Source organism: Magallana gigas, chromosome 3 (assembly GCF_963853765.1).
Source record: "Magallana gigas chromosome 3, xbMagGiga1.1, whole genome shotgun sequence".
Lineage (NCBI taxonomy): Eukaryota > Metazoa > Mollusca > Bivalvia > Ostreida > Ostreidae > Magallana > Magallana gigas.
Window position 1 is genome coordinate 10,971,865 of NC_088855.1, and position 22,508 is coordinate 10,994,372.

At 33.7% G+C, this 22,508-nt stretch overlaps 2 protein-coding genes across 2 annotated transcripts; one reads left to right on the plus strand and one right to left on the minus strand.

Annotated features, from left to right (window-relative positions):
• Window positions 1–1,855: 1,855 nt before the first annotated feature.
• LOC105333593 (4-hydroxybutyrate coenzyme A transferase) lies at window positions 1,856–7,851 on the minus strand. Its single transcript, XM_011436638.4, has 8 exons — window positions 7,618–7,851; window positions 6,525–6,677; window positions 5,914–6,153; window positions 5,440–5,628; window positions 5,035–5,250; window positions 3,849–3,986; window positions 3,454–3,606; window positions 1,856–2,783 (listed from the first exon to the last, which is right to left on the minus strand). Exons 1-8 carry the CDS (start codon window positions 7,781–7,783, stop codon window positions 2,599–2,601), a joined length of 1,440 nt encoding a protein of 479 aa, XP_011434940.3. The 5' UTR covers window positions 7,784–7,851; the 3' UTR covers window positions 1,856–2,598.
• A 6,062-nt stretch (window positions 7,852–13,913) lies between these two features.
• Window positions 13,914–19,114, plus strand: LOC105333592 (carbonic anhydrase 2). The gene is made up of 8 exons (XM_011436636.4): window positions 13,914–14,050; window positions 15,095–15,121; window positions 15,605–15,778; window positions 16,035–16,183; window positions 16,736–16,831; window positions 16,915–16,981; window positions 18,248–18,417; window positions 18,757–19,114. Exons 1-8 carry the CDS (start codon window positions 14,002–14,004, stop codon window positions 18,985–18,987), a joined length of 963 nt encoding a protein of 320 aa, XP_011434938.3. The 5' UTR covers window positions 13,914–14,001; the 3' UTR covers window positions 18,988–19,114.
• Window positions 19,115–22,508: the final 3,394 nt, after the last annotated feature.

Genomic DNA, 22,508 nt, shown 5'->3' on the forward strand with positions numbered 1-22,508 from the left:
AAAAGAAATTTACAATGAACTATACATTGTGAATATGCATGATCCTGGGGTGTAACACAACTAGGACAATATGAAACTGCAGGCTAATATAAAGTGTAGGTTTTCAAAATATATCATTAACAAATTCTTATTCATTTGTGATTCCTGTAGAATTTCACTAATACAGTTCTGCTCTTTTAATCCTTTTTGTTTTAACTGTAGAAGTTAAATTAATTCTTTCAAATTATACTGTAACAACCTTTAATTGAATTTTAGTACATGTACAAAATTTTTCATTCTAACATCCAATAATTTACTAATACAGCTGCTGCAACTCCGTGAAAATATTAATTAGATTTTGATTTTTTATAACAATTTATTCTTGCACATATTTTAAAAGAAAATTAGCATTTACTGTAAAAATTAGGTAATTACAGTCAGTGCTGTAGCATTTTTACACAGCTGTAACATTGCTGCATTAAGACATATATTATTTTATGAAAGAAAATCATAAGGTCTTGCTTATAAGTTGATACCTGCGCAGGCACAAAAAATATTATTAGCCATGGAGTGTTTGATTTAAATGCAACTGAATAATAGATGGTGATTTAATGATTTAACAGTCTTCAGATCAATGCAATTGAACTAATTTAAAGAATTGATCAATAAACATGAACCCTATTGAAAAAGGTATCTTCAAAAAGTGTTTTTCCTTGATCTAAAGTGGTTGATATACTCTGACAACTGTTTGTACTACACTGCATGAACAAACAACATATCCCACATAACCCTGAACATATAGCCTCATGATTTACCCACAATGACAGTTTTCTTTAGAAGTTGAAAAAATGTGAAAAGATGAATAGACATATCGCAGGTTATGAGACAATGGGTGATCAGAAAAACTCATTTGAACAGTTGAATATGGGGTTCAGGTGAGCTAAAATAGTTGCTGGTAGAAATGAAACAAGAGGCCCACAGGCCCTGATGGTCACCTAAATACCATAACCCTTAGACTAACATACCAGAGTCTCATTTTTGCAGTTAAGCTTCATACTGAAGTCTAAACCCTAATCTGGGACTCCTCTGACTGTTACCCTGCATTTATCAATTGATGTTTGGACAAGAGGCCCAGGGGCCACATTGCTAACCTGAGGAACAATAGCCATAACTGATCAAGTCAGCATTACAGTATGCAAATTCAGAGTATCTTGACAAATAAGTTCAGTAGATCTTTCACAAAAAGGGGCCACGAATTTCACAATTTAGGTAGTGAATATCAAAACCATGCATGCATTTAGTTTACTTACAAAAAATATGGGAATAAAGAAGAAGATTTTCAAAGATAAAATACATTTTCACTATATGCTTTGCTATATTGGCCCCACCCTAGGACCTGAACCCCTGTTCCAAAGGTCATGATTTTTACAATTTAGGTATATGGCTTCATAGACATCATAACCATGCATTTTGTTTTTCTCAAACGCATATAGGAGTAGAGATTTTCTTTTTAGATTTAATACATTTTCAAATATGGCCATATTGGCCCCAACCAAGGGTCTAAACAGCTGACCAAGGGGCCATGAATTTCACAATTTTGGTAGAAGTCATCATGAATATCATAACTATGCATTTGTTTTCTTCCCCACAGAATTTGGCCCTTTTTGGCATATTTGGCCATGATTATGAGGCCTTGGGGATGGTAAAGCCATGAATTTAACAATTTAGATTTCTCTTACCTTAGAGATGCTTCACAACAAAATAGGTAACAATTGGCCCTGTAGTTTTCCAGAAAAATGTTAAAATGTAAAATTGTTTATAGTGGACAATTCACAATGCGCAATGGATGACACACTAAAGAGAAGAGACTAAGGTATACCCGGTAATTTAATTTTTTTTTATTTTAAAAAGGAAGTATATCACAAACTGGAGGTGCCCAAGCAATACTTAGTATTAAATGAGATTTCTTCTGCACATCATGTAACCATGAATGGCATTTGTTTTTATCTATGAACATGTAAAGACAATTTCAACAACCAAAAACAAATATATTGTATCAATGAAGATCTCTTACATTTTCTAAAATCTTAATTTACCAACTTGACCATTTTAGATCTAATAACTAAAAAAATTATCATAAAAAATTCTGTTAAGCGTTTTATTGAAAATGAACATGCATATATAAATGCTTTCTGCAAACCCAATATGAGTACGATTCAGCCTACATCTTTCCTCAAAGATGGCTATAAAAATGTATGCCACAATTTTAACAACCATGTTGGTCTAAATATTTAACATAATTATACAATAACAAGCAATCCAGCAAAATATTATACTGCAAAACACTAACAATTATTTGCAATGCAGTCATATAAAACATTTACATACATTTACAAAATCCATTAATTTCAACCACATGTATCCGGCTAAACTGAATAAAATAAAACAAGCTTATGTAGAACAGACTTGGTAAAAAAGCCTGAATACATGAATCTTTGCAACTACAAATGTAGTGTGACATAAACATTATGAAACCTCTATTTTACAGTCACAAATTCAAAAGCAAATTGCAAGGGTTAAAAAGCATATTATGTTGCAATGGTGGTATAAAAGTTACATTCAAGGAGATGGCATGCATTTTAGTCTCTCAAAGGCTGCCTTTTCTAATGTCTCTCTGTAACTTGGATGTGCCACTTTGATCAGCTCGTATGCTCGTTGTCTCAAATTCTTTCCAAAGAGATAAGCGATGCCAAATTCCGTCACAATGTAGTGCACATGGGCTCTTGTTGTTACCACACCAGCTCCTTCAAAGATTAAAGAAAAAAGATAATCTTACAGTGTATCACATCTATATATACAGTTCATTTTAAAATGTTAATAGTTTGAGTTCTGTGATATATATTGAAATCCTGATTTTCTGATTGCTTGTTACAATTTAAAAGCAGCAAAACAATTTACAAGATTTTAATATATCTGTACATATACAGAGTTATAGAAACTTGGTATTGAGTCAAGAGCTTGTAAAACTGTAACAGACTTCTTTCAACCTCTATACCCGTTAATAGAGAAAGAAAAACAAAACTGGAGAAAAATCATTCCCCATCAATTTTCTCAGAATCACAATTTTACCTTAATTATTGGTATTCAATTTATTTGTTACTTTGCCTGCTTACCAAACATGTTGTCCCCCCCAATATACATATAACAGAGAATTGTAATTGAGATCATATTGTTTTGAGGAAAATCATGTAGGGCATTATGTATTATGCATACATACATATACATGTAACTTAGATCAAAGTAAATATGACACAAGTATATGTTTCTTAAAACTACTTTGAAAATAATTATACATAATATCAAAGCTCTATTACACTGCCAGATAATATCTTGAGTTCTGGTTAATATCAAGACAACATGATTGAAATGTACATTAATTGACAATTAATTAAATTAAAGCACTCGCTCTCTTACCTGGTTTGAGGTTGGTAACAATTCTGGATTCCTCCACAGATTTTCCGTCGGGGGTGTGTCTGTGGACAGTTGAGGTACATGCAATGATTGGCTTACCCTCCCCATCTAAACTCACAGCGGCCCCCCGAATAAAGTCAATCTGTCCACCAAAACCTGGAAATATAAACCAATGAAAACATCAGTTTGCGGGATTTATTTTGTTATGTTTACTTCTTAATCAGCACATGCATGAGATAACTTAATCTTTAAGTGTGCATAACTTAGTACATGTATATAACTTGTAAAATATGTACATATAATTATAAAAAAAATATGATTCATCAAAATTTCTAAAACTAGAACACGCTGATTGCATCCGCTCTTCAGCACATTGCGAACTTAGTTTTTCAACCTACCTGAGTACATGTATGTTCCTAGCGAGTCTGAGCACACCTGTCCTGTGATGTCAATTTCCAGACAGGTGTTGATGGCAGTCACACGAGGATTCTGGCAGATGATCGACTGATTGTTGGTGAAGCTGCAGTCACACATAGCTGTACAAAGGAAGAAACCAAAATATCTTACTTTCTCCTTCAACCCAAATTAATTACTTTCAGAAAGTATTAAATGGGAGGGGATTGTTTTGAAATTGATAGATTATATGAACGCATTATTCGCTCTCCCTTGGGTTCTTGGATCTGAACCGAATCTGAATCTGGAGCAATAAAAATAAGATAAACTTTCTTTCCATCGTTATCCCAATTAAAGGTAAACACTAAATGATAAATAAGAAAATCATGCAAGGCATTGACTGTCAGAATTTCAGTTATTCCTTCTGTGTATGTCTGTGATATGGCCACAGTAACAAATTCAAGGTGTCATTTACTTAAGATTCCTAATTAAAAACGAAAAATAATAAATATCTGCATAAAATCACGAGAGGCACATCTTGCAGATTTTAAAATCTCACTTTTATTTTTCAGATATGTGTTAACTACATGAAACTTGAACAAAATTTGGCATTTGCAATTTTTGTATATTTACATTCAGTGTATATTTCGCCTTAATATGTTTGCATTGAAAATCTGCTACGTTTAATTTCCTGTGAATACACTTTGCTAATTCATGCGCCATGAGCACAAATATAAACGTCTTCATGTGTTTTGAGTATATTCATTATAGTAAGATTAAGTAAAATGTTCAAACCAGCATAACCAATTTGATATGTATTAATGAGATATAATTGTTAAATCATATTTTTTCATCAATAAAAAGAATTTTTTGACAAAGTATATAGCACTATATTTTAATTCCCGGAAGTTAACTTAATAACATATTAATATGGCTGTTCCATGTATGTTTCATAGCCCTGACTAATAGTGAATATAACGGCTTTAAAGCGACGATACACAATTACATGTATAAATATAAGGCTTAGCATTCAATGCTTAAATTCTCGCAATTCAATTGAAACGGTTGAATCACAGGATTAAGTTCTAGGCTTCTAGCTTAAAATAAGGAATCTATAGGATCTCATAGTAACACTATTCATTTAACACTAACAAAGCTTTAAAATAAAATTTTTAAGAAGAAATTATTTACCAACAAAGGAATTGTCATCCATAAAATCATACAATCTCTTTGATCCAATGGCAAAAGAGCTGATAATTTTTCCAGTTTGAATAGCTTTCTTTGCGTTAGTAATTGCCCCGCACTCCACAAGATCCACCACTGAATCACTGAACATCTCTGTGTGAATTCCTAGATCCTTGTGATTCTGCAGCTTTTGTAGCACAGCTGCTGGTACATTACCTATACCTATATATAGAAAAAATAACTTGCATGTTTTACCACCTTATGTCATGTAACATTTTATTCATTTCATTTACTTCTGCAAATTGCAGTCTTCAAATCAAGTAACTACATTGTATATAACTAAAAGGAAAAAAATATGAGAGTGATTGAGAATTGAACCCCTGACCACTGCATTTCTGTGTCTCCATTTACCTGTCTGAATGGTGGCCCCATCCTCTACCAGATTGTCAGCAATCAGCTTGGCAATTTCATGGATTTCTGGAGTGAGGGAGGGTGGGGGGATCTCCCCCAGTGGTTCATCCCCCTCTACCAGGACATCGATGTGGGAGCTATGAACTAGGCCGTCCCCAAAAGTACGCGGCATCTGCTTGTTTACAAGACCTGCAGTAATTTTACATGTCAGTTAACATTTTCAAACACAATAGAGAATGTTAAATATCGTTAATTTTCATTTAGTTTTTTTTCAACACATGGAATATACTACCTGGCCCATATATGTACACCTGTACACTATGATTAGTGCCCTTTTTTAAACTTTATTATTTTAACATTTTAATTCAAAATAATAACTGATTCAGTATTCTTTAACTTGATTCATTTTAAAAATACATAATGAAAGCATTGCCAAATTTTTGTAAATAATAGATAAGGGATTATTATTCAAACCTATAATAAACTGGGCATTTTGGACAGCTGCTCTTGTGCAGTCTACACCTGGTCCTAATGAACAGAATCCATGATTGTCTATCGGACTAACTGATATCAATGCCACGTCTAGGTTTAACAGTCGACGACGGAACAACAGCGGAATCTCACTGAGGAAAATGGGAATGGTGTCGGCTCTTCCCTCAGCCACCGCCTTCCTTATTGAGGCACTAATAAAGAAGGAATTTGGGCGGAAAATTCCTGCAAAACCAAAGTAACTCAGAGTTAATAAAACAAAGGAAATGCAATAATGAAACACAAGTACATTTTATCTTATCTCTTTTTTTTTCTCTCCAGCAAAATCAGCCTCAGTGCTTTAAAATTACAGTGGGTTGATGAAAATAGTTAAGGTCCTCATTAACTGTCAGGTTACACGTTATCATTTTTTTTCTTCAAATAATTGCACAAGAGCATTGCAGCACGCTCATTCTAAAGCATCAAGAAACCACAAATAAAAAATATCAAAATTGAACAATGTAGTCCCTGATGTGTGTAAAGGTATGTCAGCTGTACCACAATTGACCACAGTCCTAGCTATAGTAAATACGTGCAATGTGATTTTACAGCTATACCTTCATACTTGGGGTCAGTGTATGGTGCCTTTGCCTGTATTGGAGCCTCTATCACTTCAATTTCTCTCAGCTTCGCCTTCTCAGCATAGGAACACATAGCATCCACCAATGACTGAGGACTAGAGGCCCCACCCTGGATGTATATCCTTTGACCTGTAAAAACAATTGTTAAGTACTATACGTGTCTGTTCTTATTTTCATGACTCAATAGTGGACTTTTTCTAGCAAATCTCTAGGATATTTATTGCTTGATCCGAAGTACATGTACAACATAACTATAAACAGAAACATTAAGATGACTGCAATACCACTTCTTAGCGGGGCAAATTAGAAAAAATTCATGGATTTTGGCAAAGTTTAAGTTTGCATATTTTATGACCCCAACCTACATATATCAATTTTCCTCGCAATTGAGCAGTTTTATAAGTATCGCAATTATGAAATATCTATACTGGCGTGCGACCAGTTCTCGCCAATTACCATTTCTCCCCAGTGCATGGCTACGTAATTTTTTGTATATTATTTTATGTGTTGATAAAATGACGTAACAATGCACTGGCGAGAAATGGTACTCTGCAAGAACTGGTCGCACGCCATGGGATGGAAGACATAATGACAGATGGACAAAACTTGGATTTGGTCTGTCAATTTTCTCCTATCCTGTTCCAGATTGACCCAAGGACAACCAACCTCATTTATATCTATTATAGAGATTTAAACAAAAAAACAAAAAAATAAAAATAAAATGGTCATATTAAACCAGTACACAATTCATTTCCTTGGAAAACTAGTATATAGTAATCTTGAGATATTGATAAATCTTATCATTTCCAGTGAAAAATTGTAATGTCATCGACTCATGCAGTCAAACAAATGTGGTAAGTATCAAAGTATAAACTTTACGCACAATACACACATAGAATGTACAACATAAAAATAATTGCGCATACATCGTAACTGTATACATGCAATGCCATCCATGACAAAAAGCCCATTGCAGACGATCGGCAACCTTTTTTAAGAGCAACAAAAAATAGGAAGACCGAGTTGACACTGTTTCTGGACAGGAGTCAGTGTACGTATTTTTGTTTACCAGACTGAATGGCCTCGACAGCCTGGTCTGCTGTTTTCCATGTCGGTTGCTTTCCCAGCAGTGCGTGCAATGGCTCCGGTGAATAAATATAAAATGACCTAGTCACACAAGGACTAAGCCTTGATGTCCTTGCTAACAGACGAGGAACTTTCTGCAAAATATGCATCACCGTAATTAATCTGTTTTAAACTTTCAGTTGTTTGCTATGTGTATTCGAGTTATCTTCCTTGAAACTTACAACCATCAAATTGAACCAGTTTGTTTCGATTTTGACCAGCATAATAGTGGGGGGTCAATAGATGAAAATCAAAACGTGTCGAATCCGGCGTTAGTTAGCATTTAAATTATTCGTGTGCGGGTCTAGACGGGGAGGGGGTTATATAGGCTATATCTTAAAAATGTTTACATACACACGGGAAAGGCATCGCCCTCCTTCCCGCGCAAAACAAAATTATATGGGCCATATTTGATTAAAATATTAGGCCTTTCATATTGCCTTTTGTTATCATTTGACAAGCAGAAAACAAGGGCGTTCGAGATGAATCGTCTAATTTATTTTTTTTATTGACAGCTAGATTGCCCTCGGACCCCCATGAAAACAAATCTGGATCCGATGATCCAGAATTTTTTTTTTTTCGTGGGGGTGGGGGTGTCTGTACACGAATATTTATTGTGAAGTGTCTGCATTGCAAACTACATAAAATATATGCACAAAAAGGCTTTGCACATAGCTGAATTCATCAAATTTTTGGTGGGGTTGTTATTTTACTAGTATATGCTCAACAAGTTATACCTATCATATCTACATGTACATTTCATATATACGTGATTTTAGCCATTAATTAACAATTTAGTAAAGAAAGAATCTATATAGATATTTTAGTTTAAAAATTTGAATATTTTCTTATATCTTTACACAGATCTCTTCATCAATGAATGCCACGGCCATCGAGTCCTCTTTAGGATAAGAGTCTGGCTAGCTAAATCTGATCATGAAAGAAAGAAACGACTCGCAGGACATTGGTCACTTATACAAGAAGGTGTTACATTATCTTTTTCTAAGGTCTTCCACAAAGTCGATGACCATACTTTCAGGGCATTGGGCAACGCACTTTGAAAAAAAAATTCAAAGTGCGTTAAATTTTTAACAAAATCAACGCACTTTGAAAAGTTTTTTCAAAGTGCGTAAAATTTTGGACCAAGTTAACCCACTTTGAAATTTTTTTCAAAGTGTGTTATTAAGGTACATCAACATTTAATAGTATCGAGACACTTAACGCACTTTATGGAATATGTATGAATCACAAATTCTGGAATTAATATAAATTCCTTATTTGTTGATAGTATGATGATTTGTTAACACTAATGAATCTTATTGACCGTCTTTAAAAACGGGAATAGGGGTGGGGGTTAACCAAAGATACAGGTCATATACCAGTGCCCCATTTCATTGATTACAAGGAGAAGGTCCCCTACCCCTCATCTTACCTTCCCAAACATATGATATTCAGCAACTTTGAGTAAATGGGGTGAATAAATACGCTTTGTTGTAAATAAAGTACAGTGTTTTTGAAAAAAAAACGAGCTGGTCAAACAATAATTATTCCATTGGTATGTTAAAGAATCTATAAGTGTTTCAACATAGACACTCTTTTCAAATTCTAATCCAATAAATCACTTCATTATAAAAAAAAATTGCATGTACATAAACAAACATTAAATTATAAACTTAAAAATAAGCATTAGGGTGTGAGGTTTTTTTTTTCTCGCACTGATCCTCTAAAAGATCATATTGTTTTTGATAACCATAACTAAATTATCCCTTTTTCACATCGTGTTTGATTATAAGCACATGCAATTAAGTTAAAATAAGATATATATTATCTCCATTATCAATAAATAAATTAAATAATCTTCGTTTCTGGCACAGCACTATGTACAAAAAAAAAATTAAGGAAAATGCAGTTGCTAAGCGATGCAGTGTATGTCATATTTGAATAATTCAAATTTCCCGAGTTGTTCTTTACGTAAATTTTCAAACTACGTAAGCTTATGTGAAAAGGGAAAAGAAATTCTAATCGAGAAAATGTTTATCTTGTTAGCTGAGAATGCAGTGGACTGTGGATTCTTTCTAAAATATATCCCATTAAGCTACACAAGGCTAAAACAATTATTCATTGTATCTAAAATTATATATTATTCGACTTTACCCTGAACAATATTTTTTCAAAGTGCGTTAATATCGACGATATCAACGCACTTTGAAAAAAAAAAATTCCAAAGCTCGTTGACTTGGTCCCAAAATTAACGCACTTTAAAAAAAATTTCAAAGTGCATAATTATTTTAAAGTGCGTTGTAACAGGGCATCGATTAAAGATCAGTTGTTGCACTTAATAGGTCTTATCACATACAGTCAAAAATTAAATGGATGCCATTTTGTTAAAACGTATGTCTAGACATCCAAAGACCAAACTTCCGTTTGGATGAAGGTCATTCCCTTCCAAGAGGATATGTTAAGTTTGCCCGGGAATGAGGTAGGGATGGGGTGGGGTGTTCCGAGGCATATTTTCGGTAATTTAATATATGTATTCAATAAAGAAATATTTTATTTTTCCGGGGGGGGGGGGGGGGTCGGACCCATCCATCCCAACCCCCTCTAGATCCGCGCATGTGTTCGAAATCGGTTAAAAATGGGGGAATAGTTTTTACATACTTCTCAATAACCAAACATCTTGTAAATTAAATGAAAACTTTAATAGTTTAGCTTTCTTTCCTTTCTAATAAGTTTAGATTCAAGTTTGTTTAACCACGATATGCCCAAAAGGGAGATGACCATGACCCACTCGTGGATCAGTAATGAAAACAACAAACTCCTAAAGATATTTTTTTTTTAACGAGATGCTAAAATATTGAAATTTTGTGGAAACTAGATATTAAAGAAGAAATACAGCAAGGAATGTAATTCAAAGACAATGAGAATGTTTTTAAGACACCGGGGAAATATTTTGTGAAATATATTGTTTGAGGAAGTAGCTGACTTTTAAAAATAAAAACAAGGACCAACCATCAACGAGGATTGTCGAATGAACGTACATCTAAAAGGCGGGGGGAGGGGGTGGGGTCCGAACCACCTCTTCGGAAAATTCAACTAGCAAAATTACTGAGAGGAGCTAGTCCTCGGACATTCACCACATCCCTTCCTGGCAAACAAAATAATCATTCTGACCCCCCTCCCTCAGATAATTTTACTGGATCCGCGCATGAATAGTCGCGGTGTTGTTTTTTTAAGGTATCGTACGTAGGACCGCACTATACTGTATGTTTTTCTTCTAGCTAAATGTAGATCTCTATCTTTTTGAAAATTTAATTATTAAGCGAGTAGTGTTAATTTGTGAAAAATAGGCAATGATAAAATTCATGTCCTAAATTAAATGCACATTCAAAAAGCATTTAATGTAATAGAAATGAATTTATTTGATTAAAGATGTTCTTAAAATATGCACTAATGACTGAGTTTGCAGATCATTGCAAATATACACAGTATAACGACCATAAAGCACATTTATTCTTAAAATCAAGACATAACTTCGTTTCGAAACAAATCAACTGTAGATGACAGTGCAAAAAATTCAGTAAAAAGTGGACAATATCAAATTGTTGACAATACCACACTCGCGATGTATCCCCAAGACCTGACGGTGAACCTTAAACCCTCTGTTTAGATCGTATGAACAGTGTTGTGGAAAGTTTGATTCACGCAACTGTACAAAGGGGGATTATATATCATTATACGGAAGCATTGATGCAGCGCCGATAAATTAATGGGGGCGAGGGAGTAAAGTTGTTTGTGGGTAGTGTATATGATACAACCTTTGTTAAGTTGGATGTTTACCCGACAAGATAGTATATGGTGACTAGCGAGGCATAGTATGAAATCAAAGCAATCACTCCACTCTAAAAAAATACATGGCTTAAAAATAGATATACATTTAAAAAGTTAAGCTTTTAGGCTTAAATTTTGTGTATGATTTTAAAATATAAATGAGGACAATACTCCTCGAAAATGTGTTTTCATTGAAAAACGTTCTAGATAAATGCTTGGATTTTCGGGCATTGATCAAAGTGAAAATAATACAAAATAGTTTTAAAAACACTTTTAGACATTTTGCGAAAAATTTAGTAAAAATTCGAATGTTTTCCCTCAAATTGCCCTTTACATTGTTCAATTTCCTATCGTTGAACGTCCTTGAATTTAAATGTTTACAAAACATAAATAATACACAAATCCTACTTTTAGACATTTTACAAAATATTTAACAAGACTATGGATGTTTTCTTCGAATTGCCATCAATATTGTTTATATTATTTTTGGAACGTTCTTGAATTTTTCACGCTTATTCAGTGAAAATGATACAAACTTGTGATAATCTAAACCCTTTAAAACATTTTGAGAAAAATTATCAAGAATGAATGAAGTTTCCATCGAACCACCCTTTATCACCGTATACAACCCATAACGCGGGGGAGTCGACAAAAAGTAGGGGGGGGGGGTGATTTTTTCCGTTTCGGAGCGGAAAAAATATAGGTCACGCCTCTTGTAGGTATTTATAACAAATATTTCCAAAATATATATATGTAAGTGCAATAAACAAATCCTAACAAATCTTAGGAAAGATAAATAATCGGGGTATTTTCTGTTCTGTAACGGTGACATAGGGTAGGGGGTCGTTTTCCAGAAAACAGTACGCACGGGCGAGAGGGAGTAGAAAAGATTGTATGAATACTTATATCATCCTACAAAACGTATTTAATATTAATTGTGAGTAAATAAAGTATAGTATATAATAATGGTTTTATAAACAGTAGCTAGAAATGCAAAATATGTGTTCAAATAATGAGATATATGAATGTCTTAATATCAGAGCGTCCTTGAGTTTCACATGCTTGTCCATGGTGACTATGAGACTCTCAAAAACTACTTGAAAATTTGCTTGAGTCCTCTCTCTTTTGATGTAATAATTGTACCTCGTCTAATACCACACATACTGTATAATTAGTTATAATTTACAAAAGCGTTCAAATAGATGTAGCCGTTTTTAAAATCTAATTTAAGCCAATTTATTTTAAAATGACAATATTTGAATGAGATGTTTGTAAGTGAGATGTTTGTAAATGAGATTTTTGTAGATGAAATACAGGTGCAATGTGAGCTGTCCTTTTAAAAAAAAATATTTTTCTGCAAAAACCTATTATTATGACAATCCTACGTGTTTGTAACTGAGACAAGATTATCATAAAATGAAAGAATTCTCTACTAAGGAATATATATAGCAAATCAATGATTTGTGCAGAATGACAATAATGCAATCCTGCTTCTAACAGGACCTTTAAATAGCTTTTCTCCCTAAACCATGATTAACAGAAGTATATGCATATTTTTCGTCGTTTAAGGATTTATTACAATACTCAAGAAATTTACCGACATGAAAATTGCAGCTCATTAATTGCTTTATTTGTGCTTTATTGGAATGTAAGCATATATATGTACTTACATAGACGAGAGAGAGAGAGAGAGAGAGAGAGAGAGAGAGAGAGAGAGAGAGAGAGAGAGAGAGAGAGAACGAACATAAACTGTTCAACTGTTCAACTCAATGATGACAAAGGACATGTAGAAAAACACACTCAACCCAATCTAGTTTAATCATTTTATTCAACTTGAGGTTGTATGGGACACCTCCATATTGTGTCGTACTTTCTACCGAAATAAACAATAAAATCAAGAACAATTTTATAAATACTTTCTTTCTCAAAATTGTTACCTAACAGCGCAGCGCAATGGGATAAAGCATTCACTACGAATCTGTAAGTCATGGGTTTGAATCTCACTGGTAATTTTGTAATTTTTACCTTTACAAAAAAATGTTAAAACGTATTTTTTGGGTCAGATATTGTATTTATTTAGTTTCTAAATCGATGGTTGTATTTTGATTGTAATGTACTTTAATCTACATTAATATTGACATATGTACCTTACTACCTTAACATAATCTGTTTATTGGAATTTTTTGTAATGTTTTTTTTTTCAAATTTACAGAATCCGATTTACACTAATCTAAAAAAAGTTCAATAAAAAAGAAATGCTTCAAAAAGTCACACGTTAGCGTTTTGTTTTGTTTTTTCATGCATGTCCTTTAAAAAGGCCATTGGTGTGTTATTGTCAATATATTGGCAGGGTTAAAAAAGATTGAAGGTCGCAAACAGCAATGTAAATGCCCCGCCCCTGTAGAAAACGTACTTATATAAAAGGGGGTGGATGCTGCTTTTTGGTTAGATCGGAGGGCCTCAGTTTGCTTTACTTAGTGCTGTCCTGGAATCCACAGGGATGCTTAGTTGGCTGTATTTATTCTCGGCTATTCTCTTTACAAGAGCAGGTAATCAGATTCTAAAATTTAAAAATTTCAATTGTATTTTTATCAAAAGTTTTAATGCATACATTAGGAAACAAACGTGAATACTGTGGAAACATTTTATTTCGTTGGGCCAATTTTCGTGGATTGTGGGTTTTTTGCTTATTCATGGGGATGTAATTTCGAAGATGAGTCAGATTTCAGTTTCAGTAGGATAATCTTAACCTTTTAAAATTAGATTTCGTTGAGGATGTAAATTCGTGGGCATAGGTTACCCACGAATACCACGAAAATTGAGCCACCACGAATTGTAATGATTCCACAGTATATGAAATGAGTTATATACGGGTACTTTAATGTGTCTCATAGTCTGTGCTAATTTCTTAACAAAATTTGTTACTTATTTTATTAAAAGCTTTGCTAATAATTAAAAAAAAAAATCATGATAAATTTTAGTCCTAATAAAGTAATGTATTAATTATTATACAATTATAAAAAAAAACTTTAGTATAAAAGTAATTCATAATAATTCATCTCTTTGTGTACAATATAATTGTTCAGGTATTTTTCGTATAGGGTAAATATTATAATGGTGTTCAGTTTCTTGGCAAATGTAAACAATGAACTTGATGCCACACTGTATATGTAAACAGAAAGAACACAACTGAAATAGTACTAGCTATAGCGTATTCTCTACAGTATATGTAATTGATTACTGTAACTTGACAATAGCCACTAAAACTGTGTATTTATGCATATATCCTTTTTACTTTCCTATTTTCACATCCTCTTCTTATCCCCTTTCTTTTATCATCAATATTTTTTGAAATATTGGAGTATGCTTATTTTGTCAACCCCCCTTTTTTGTTTTAGTTTTATTCAAGTGTATTCAAATACTAGTGGTTTTATGATTTTAGTAAATTGACGAAATGATTTGAGCATGCAGTGAACCAGATCGATCGTAAAATGTTTAAGCTTGCATCATTAGTCATTAAGCAGCGTATAAGAATTATTTGAACTTTTTGCTTTAATTTCATTTATTTTAAGCAATATCATTTTTTTTTTCAGTTGAATGGCATTATTTTGGAGATCACGGTAAGGAAAAAATAGTGTCACAATTAAAAATCCAAAGTATATCAAATTCCATTATGAGCATTTCATTTCCTGTATAACGCGATTTGAAGTGTTTAATCAATTTGTAAATTTATGAATTTATAAACTCCCTTTACTTCGTTCGTCCAAATATTAAACAATAAGGTGCTACATGAATAAACAACAAGTATAATTAAAAACTTAAGGAAAGCTGTTCGCGAGCGCCTCTTTTATTTCATATACAAAATATTATATTATGCAACATTCTATCAGCTCAATGTCACCATATTCTACCTCATTTTCTGCCATGCTATGAGTATATTGAAATCCTTGCAAATTATCCAACCAGCAAGCAAGCTTAGAGTGCCACGCTCATTCGTTTTGACTAAGAGACTCAAAATCTATTCGAACACGTTTTAGAAACCATTGCGCACATTATTATGATAAGTTATCAGTCAAAATAATCATCATAATATTGATTTTCAGGGACCTCGCACTGGTATGAAGACTACCCAATATGTAGTCAGGATCGCCAGTCTCCGATCGACTTCCCTCAGGTCGAGGACATGCATTATGACTCACAACTGGTACCATTCCGCTTCACTGGCTTTGATGACGTCAGCAGTTATGGACTTACCCTTGTAAACAATGGACATACAGGTAGAAAAAATAAGAATTATTTTCAGCTGTGTGGGTATTAATAGATCCGCGAATGTTAAACCTTTTAGAAGAGGTAACAAAACTAAATATGTGTTATTTTGAAAAGTTATTTGAGGTTTTGCATTGTCGCTAAAGTCTTAAAAAATAATTAAAACCCCTTCCAATAAAACCACAAGGTTGATGGTAAATTTGTTGATTTATTTTTCATGTACACACAACATTAAACTTTTCCCCGGCAGTGTTCTGTCTGTTTTAGCCGTGATCAAAGTGACGAGCGGGGAGCTGTTCGTGGAGGGCGGGGGACTTCCGGGAAGGTTCCGGACCGCTCAGTTCCACTTCCACTGGGGCCGCACTGACAGTGGCGGCTCGGAACACACCTTGAATGGACACCGATATCCTCTGGAGGCAATTACTTTATCTTCTAACACATTTTTTGAATAATTGCATGCTTTTGGATTCATTTACGAGATTCAGAACCGTATCGGTTATTTTTATGTTTTCCCCATTATAATGGTTGATTACCATTATAATTTAAGAAATCTTTGCTTGAAAAGATATCTTCCATAGTGTACTTTCATGTCAAATCAAAATATTAACAAAACCAATTTTACCATCTCTTGACAACTTTGATTGCCTAATCCAAATTCAGAGCATTCAAATCCAAACCAAATCCAAATTGCACGGATATCTTTTCAATTTAAATTAATACATGTACTATGTTGCTAAATTTATCTGATTCAAAATATTTATGAGTGACAAAAGATGATCATTTTCTCACAATTCATATGACTAATTACATATCATTGATTGACTACATGTAGTCACATCTCATTGATTGACTAGTCACATATCATTGATTGATTAGTCACAATTCATTGATTGACTTATTTATATCGAGATAAAGTATGGTATGGTTTCGTGATAATGTTTGATTTAATATGATTTTTGCTTCTTCAGCTTCACATCGTTAATTACAACGAGAAGTATGGTGACATCTCAAATGCGGCCTCCAAGGAAAAGGACGGTTTGGCCGTGCTGGGGTTCTGGTTTGAGGTGAGTTAATTGAAGTGTAAATCCTTTATTTTTTAGTTTCTTTATGTGAATGCATTAACAATTTATTTAAACCTATATTGCAGGTGTCAACTAAAGACAATGACGCCTTATTGCCTCTCATTGAACAGCTGAGCCATGTGAAGACACAGGGTGAGAAATGACCTGAGCCTTTTTGCCTTTTTTACGAATTCTTTTAATTGTTTTACCAAATAATATTTCAGCTGTGTACATTGAATTCTGTAGTACTTTGTCTCATTTTAAGGAGGCTGTGTGGTCAACTAATTAGTCATCAGATCATCTACCTTACATTTTCAGATATGATTGATCACTGTATACAGGGAAATATTCACCCTGTTTTATTTTCGCCCTTTCATCATCCTTGTCTACGGGCGACTTTAAAAATGGGCGAATTGTATTGGCTCAGACTATCTCTATTTAAACACAACTTTGTCTGCTCGAATTTAAGACGGAGCAAAACTGTTTGCAAGTGTAGAAGGGCAGAAATAACACCGGGCAAAAATAACCCTGTATACAGTAGGACTATTTGTATGAGAAAAAATTAATTAACTGATACTCTTACTTTAAAATATTTAGTATTTTCGTACACATGTGTGTAATACAGATCTTTTCTCAAGAAGACCAATATAGTCTCAAATTGTCAACGACCATCCAGCACTCAAAATGTTTGGCACAGATTACCTTCCAGTGATAGTTTGGCTCTGTTTTGGTAATACTTCAGTTCTGCATTTGTAAAAGTTGGCTCTGTCAAGATACTATCTAAGGTACAATTCGGTCAAATATTATTTTGTTTATGTGATATCTAGTCAAGGATTCTTTATTTTGGTCACATTGTATGCTTTTGGTAATAATAATCTGTGTTGGTAAAATAGCTTTGTTTTGATAACATTAATATGTTTTGGTAAATTAATACGGTGTAGCTCCGTGTCGGTTTCTGGTGTAGCTCTCTCTAGGTAAAACCGGTGTAACTCGTTTAAATGATACCGGTATAGCTCTCTCTAGGCAATTCCTATGTAGCTCTTTGTCGGTTCCGGTGTGCAGACCTTTGTTTAGGTAATACTGGGCAAGATCGTAGCAGCTAGCTTAGCTGCTAGGTAGTAGATATCTAGGTCTATTGAATCGTATCACTAAATAAATAGATTTCGTGTTTGATACAAAGTGGTTACTAAGGTGGCCATCTTGAATTTAATGCTTAGCATAAAATTTTAAGGCTACGAATAACTACATAGCGGCTAGGCTAGCATGCAGTTCAACTACGTAGCCCTACGTAGCAGATGTACCAGATGTACCAGATGTACCTCTGATTTGACCTAACCGATGTCTCTGTGTCGAAAGTACATGTACCGCTGTAGCTCTGTGTCTGTATCATTGCTATAATTTATTTGTGTCTTTGATTAGGGTCGTCCGTCGTTTTGTCCGGAGTCAACCTCGGCCAGCTACTGCCGATCCACGACGACTTCATAGACTCCCACTACTTCCGGTACTCCGGAAGTTTGACCACTCCCCCTTGCTTTCAGAGTGTTATCTGGACAGTGTTTCATCACCCAGTTCCAATTTCTGAGCAACAGGTGGGACATCAGAATTAATCAGTTATAATAACTGATTAATTATTACAATTTTTATCCCAAACTATAGCCGTTTAGAAAATTGTATCAAGTTTAAAAATGACTGGGTGGTTTTGATTGAAATACACATGTATCCGTAAGGCGCCACCCCCCCCCCCTAAAAAAAACAAAAAAACCCAAAAAAGCCCCAACAACACTTAGCTCGATTTTGCATTTTTTTTTTTAATTGACAACTTTAGTTAATAGTACTGTTATACAAAAAAAAAACAAATCTCGTAAAAGTCATGATTGCAATCTGACTTCTTTCATTTGGCATTTAAACTACAAAATATTTTTTTTCAGTTACACATGTTCCGGGCTCTTCACGAAGACCAACAACCGGACAGTGAGCACTACCTTATCGACAACTTCCGGCCAGTTCAACCCATCAATGGCAGAGTTATCTCCCGTAACTTTCAGCCGCAGTCCACCGATACTGTTGACACCCCTTCTGCAACCACAACAAAGCCAAAACGCGATCTGAAAATCAATTTTCGAATGCTTAAACTTTGGTCTAAACAATTTCAAATATAGCGCAGGAATATTAGCATAATGATTGCTTTTTAGCTGTAGAATTTTAAAACGTATTATATATAGTAATAGATTTAGGAAAAAGGTAATGTTTTCAATTCATGCAAAGCAATAAAATGCGGAAAACCTTAATTATCAGTTTATTTTTACGACTTTCACGAATACGACTAGATATCATGTTAAAGGATAAAACTAGAGTACAAAAGCCCAGAAAGCTCATTCGAAATTCGAAATTCAAGATTCTAAATCAACCAATCAAATAATACATATGAATCCTGTATTCCAGCGTCACCAAACTATAGATATAATCCCTACAATCTCTGACTTACAAATAAAAGACACGTTATCTCATATTAAATAAACGTCGATGAATATGTGAATTATCATATAAGAACTCTATAATAATGAGTTTTGTAAACAAAATCCGTCAATATAATAGGTTTTTTTGTGCCATGATCGCTATCTTCATACTCCGCATGAATCATCAAAGAAATCATATTATTCTTTATTCTACATCTTTCTTTAAATTTATAAATTGACTGTAAAAAGTAATTGAAGTTAAATTAACTATATTACTGTTAATGTCAATTGGTACGTTAGATAAAAGAAACAGCCAAATCGTCTTCTATGGGAATTTGAGTATGGTATTATCATGATAATTGCGTGCAGTTCGTGATTTTTCTCGGGTCTCTGTAGGTTTCAACCAATCGATAAACGGGGCGTGTAGACTTCAGTCCTGTCAATATCCTGCCAGTTTCAGTTGCTGTATGTTTCGACCAATCAATAAACGGGGCGTGTCGATATCACTGAGTCCTGTTAGTTTCTATAGAGATAAGAATTAACTAAAGTAAGAAAAAGAGGGTACAGTTGTATATCATACTCGGAAGATGTAAATATATTGATATGAAAAGAAAGTTTGCTTGCCAAATACACTACAGCTTCCAAAATAAAACAAGTCTCAAAGCATGTTATTTAATTTCTTTGCTACATTTTTGGGCCCCCATCTGATTCGTCAGACACCTAGAATTTAAAATTACGTTAACCATATATAAAAATTAAACATTTGTCCGTTTGTCGTCGGCAAAGTTCAAAGTTTTGTATTTGCAATAAATAAGAGAGAGAGAGAGAGAGAGAGAGAGAGAGAGAGAGAGAGAGAGAGAGAGAGAGAGAGAGAGAGAGAGAGAGAGATGGACCATCTAACCTACATGTATACACAAACAGAAAGGTTGCTATAAATACAGCTAACTGTACCCCTCTCGCAAAAATGAAATATGTTTGTTGTATGCTTCGATTGTTGTTTTTTTTTTTTTTTGTGTATTTTTTTCTGTGTTTTTTTTATAAAAAATTTGAGGGGGGGGGGGTGGATGGCTGGGGTGGGGGGTGAATTTTAGTAGAGATAAGCAATGGGACGTACGTTCACGATAAAGGATGATGTAAAATACAGACCCCAGTATTGGCAAAAGAAAAAAAAATTCTGGCTTTTTCTTTCTATTTGCATGTACTTTATCTTTGATTTATGTACTCTTATAGATTTTTTTCATACCGAAGAAAAAAAACATTTTCACGGGATATATAAATTTTTGGTAGGGGTACACTGTTTACATTAAATCTCTGTAGACTTTTAAAAGCTCCGCCTCACATTTAAAATACTTTAAAATACACGAATGCATTAAGATACATTTATTTCTTCAGCTGGTCAATGTACTTTGTCCAAATCTATCGATCGTATTTCGAATGAACCTTCTGGGCTTTCGTACTAGAGCGTTTGTTTGTATTTCAGTGTGTCTTTTGAAGATATTTTATATCCGAAGCGAGCGAAATTTATGAAGATTTTACACGTACCGAATTTACTTGTATTCTTATGAAAAGCAACGAAATAATCAAATTTACTGAATATAAGCTTAATTCAGAAAAGTACCTCTGCAACAAAATAAGAGAATGTAGAAGGAGTAGGGGTCGGGGGGGGGGGGTCGGGTCCGGACCCCCTCCCTTCCTCGGAAAAAAAATCTGGAAATGCGCATGCGGATTGACTTGCCAAAGTTTATTTTCTTCATCAAAAACTAAACTGTATTTCATTATAAAGCAACCAAATACAAAACTAATATGCCAAACTATAAATATACATGTATATCTAAGCTCAAGTACATATAGTAGCAATGCCAAATTGTATATCTGATGCTTATATTTATAAAGGTAACATGCTGTGTTTAATTTTGTTAACATTACATTTTCCATTTACATAAGTGGAACTGTCATATTCGATGAAAATTAACGATAATATGTTTATTTTATGTAAATGACTAAATACGCTGGCTCGCACCTGCCGCTGTCCACTATGATACCTATATTTACCATCAAAGCACAGCTGCATGTTGGTGATGGACCACAAATATATGGCATTCATAGATGTAGATAATAGGTCAATTAAAATGTAATAATGATAATTTAATTTTGAAAACCTCGGGCCGTCAGCATCTGCGTCAACTGAAAGAAGGTTCTGTGTAATAGAGTTGAGTTACATGTAGTAGACTTATTATCAATAGAATCGAGATCAACTAATTTTATTTTATATAGTCTGCACGAACTTATCATCCCTAAAGTTCCCTTCATTCGGCTTATAAGTTCAGGGAAAGGTTGTATATAGATACAGGTCTGTAGCTCCCGGTCTGAAAAAAATTCGAATAGACGACCTGGGTCGTCCTTGTGATTTTTTTCAGACCGGGAGCTACAGACTTCAGGAAAAGGTTGTATAGTAATTGTGTAGATTTTAACATTGTATTTCTTTTTAGTCATTGAAATTAGGGTACAAACAACTTTTGGTCTCAGAAACACAAATCAATTTATTAGATGACCGCACGCTTAAAATACATGTACTTTATCATATTCAGAATGTGTGAAGTGTTGCATAGATTGTCATATCTTAATAAATAATATAGAAAAATTAGTATCTATTGATTTGCATGCTACTGCTAATCAAAAATATTGATTTGAACATATTTTATTGTGTAAGTAACACAAAAGGATCGGAAACAAGTTCTTGCAACTTACAAGTTCCTCTCCTAATGATAATACATACAATATATACAATTGTCATAGTACATGTAATATTACATGTTACTTATAGTTATTGACTTTATAATAAAAAATATTATGTATGTACATTTAGTCATTATTATTTTTTAAACGCAAACTGTATTTGTACCTATTGAATGTTAATGTAAATTATTGAAATCAAATAATATTATTGATGACAATATTCATTTAAAACACGGTGCCGATGCTTACATAAAAACCCCGCAAGAAATGTGGTTTGCGATGACCTGGGAAAGATTTTAATTTGATATGTTTTATAACACATATTTGATATTTATATTGTAAAATTCCCAGCTCTAGAGAAGCTATTATAACAACCAATTTACTGGTGAACAAGTTGTTGGATCAGGATCGAGATAAAACAAGGCACCTGGTAAATAGAACAGTTGCATGTTTTACAATATACTAGTATATACACATATCTACAATAT

Coding starts and splice junctions, on each gene's coding strand:
- LOC105333592 (XM_011436636.4), top strand. CDS start 14,002: ATGCTTAGTTGGCTGTATTTATTCTCGGCTATTCTCTTTACAAGAGCA. Junction 14,051..15,094: donor TATTCTCTTTACAAGAGCAG/GTAATCAGATTC, acceptor TTTTTTTTTCAG/TTGAATGGCATTATTTTGGA. Junction 15,779..16,034: donor TGTAAACAATGGACATACAG/GTAGAAAAAATA, acceptor TGTCTGTTTTAG/CCGTGATCAAAGTGACGAGC.
- LOC105333593 (XM_011436638.4), bottom strand. CDS start 7,783: ATGCATATTTTGCAGAAAGTTCCTCGTCTGTTAGCAAGGACATCAAGG. Junction 6,154..6,524: donor CACTGACCCCAAGTATGAAG/GTATAGCTGTAA, acceptor TTGGTTTTGCAG/GAATTTTCCGCCCAAATTCC. Junction 2,784..3,453: donor TGTTACCAACCTCAAACCAG/GTAAGAGAGCGA, acceptor TAATCTTTGAAG/GAGCTGGTGTGGTAACAACA.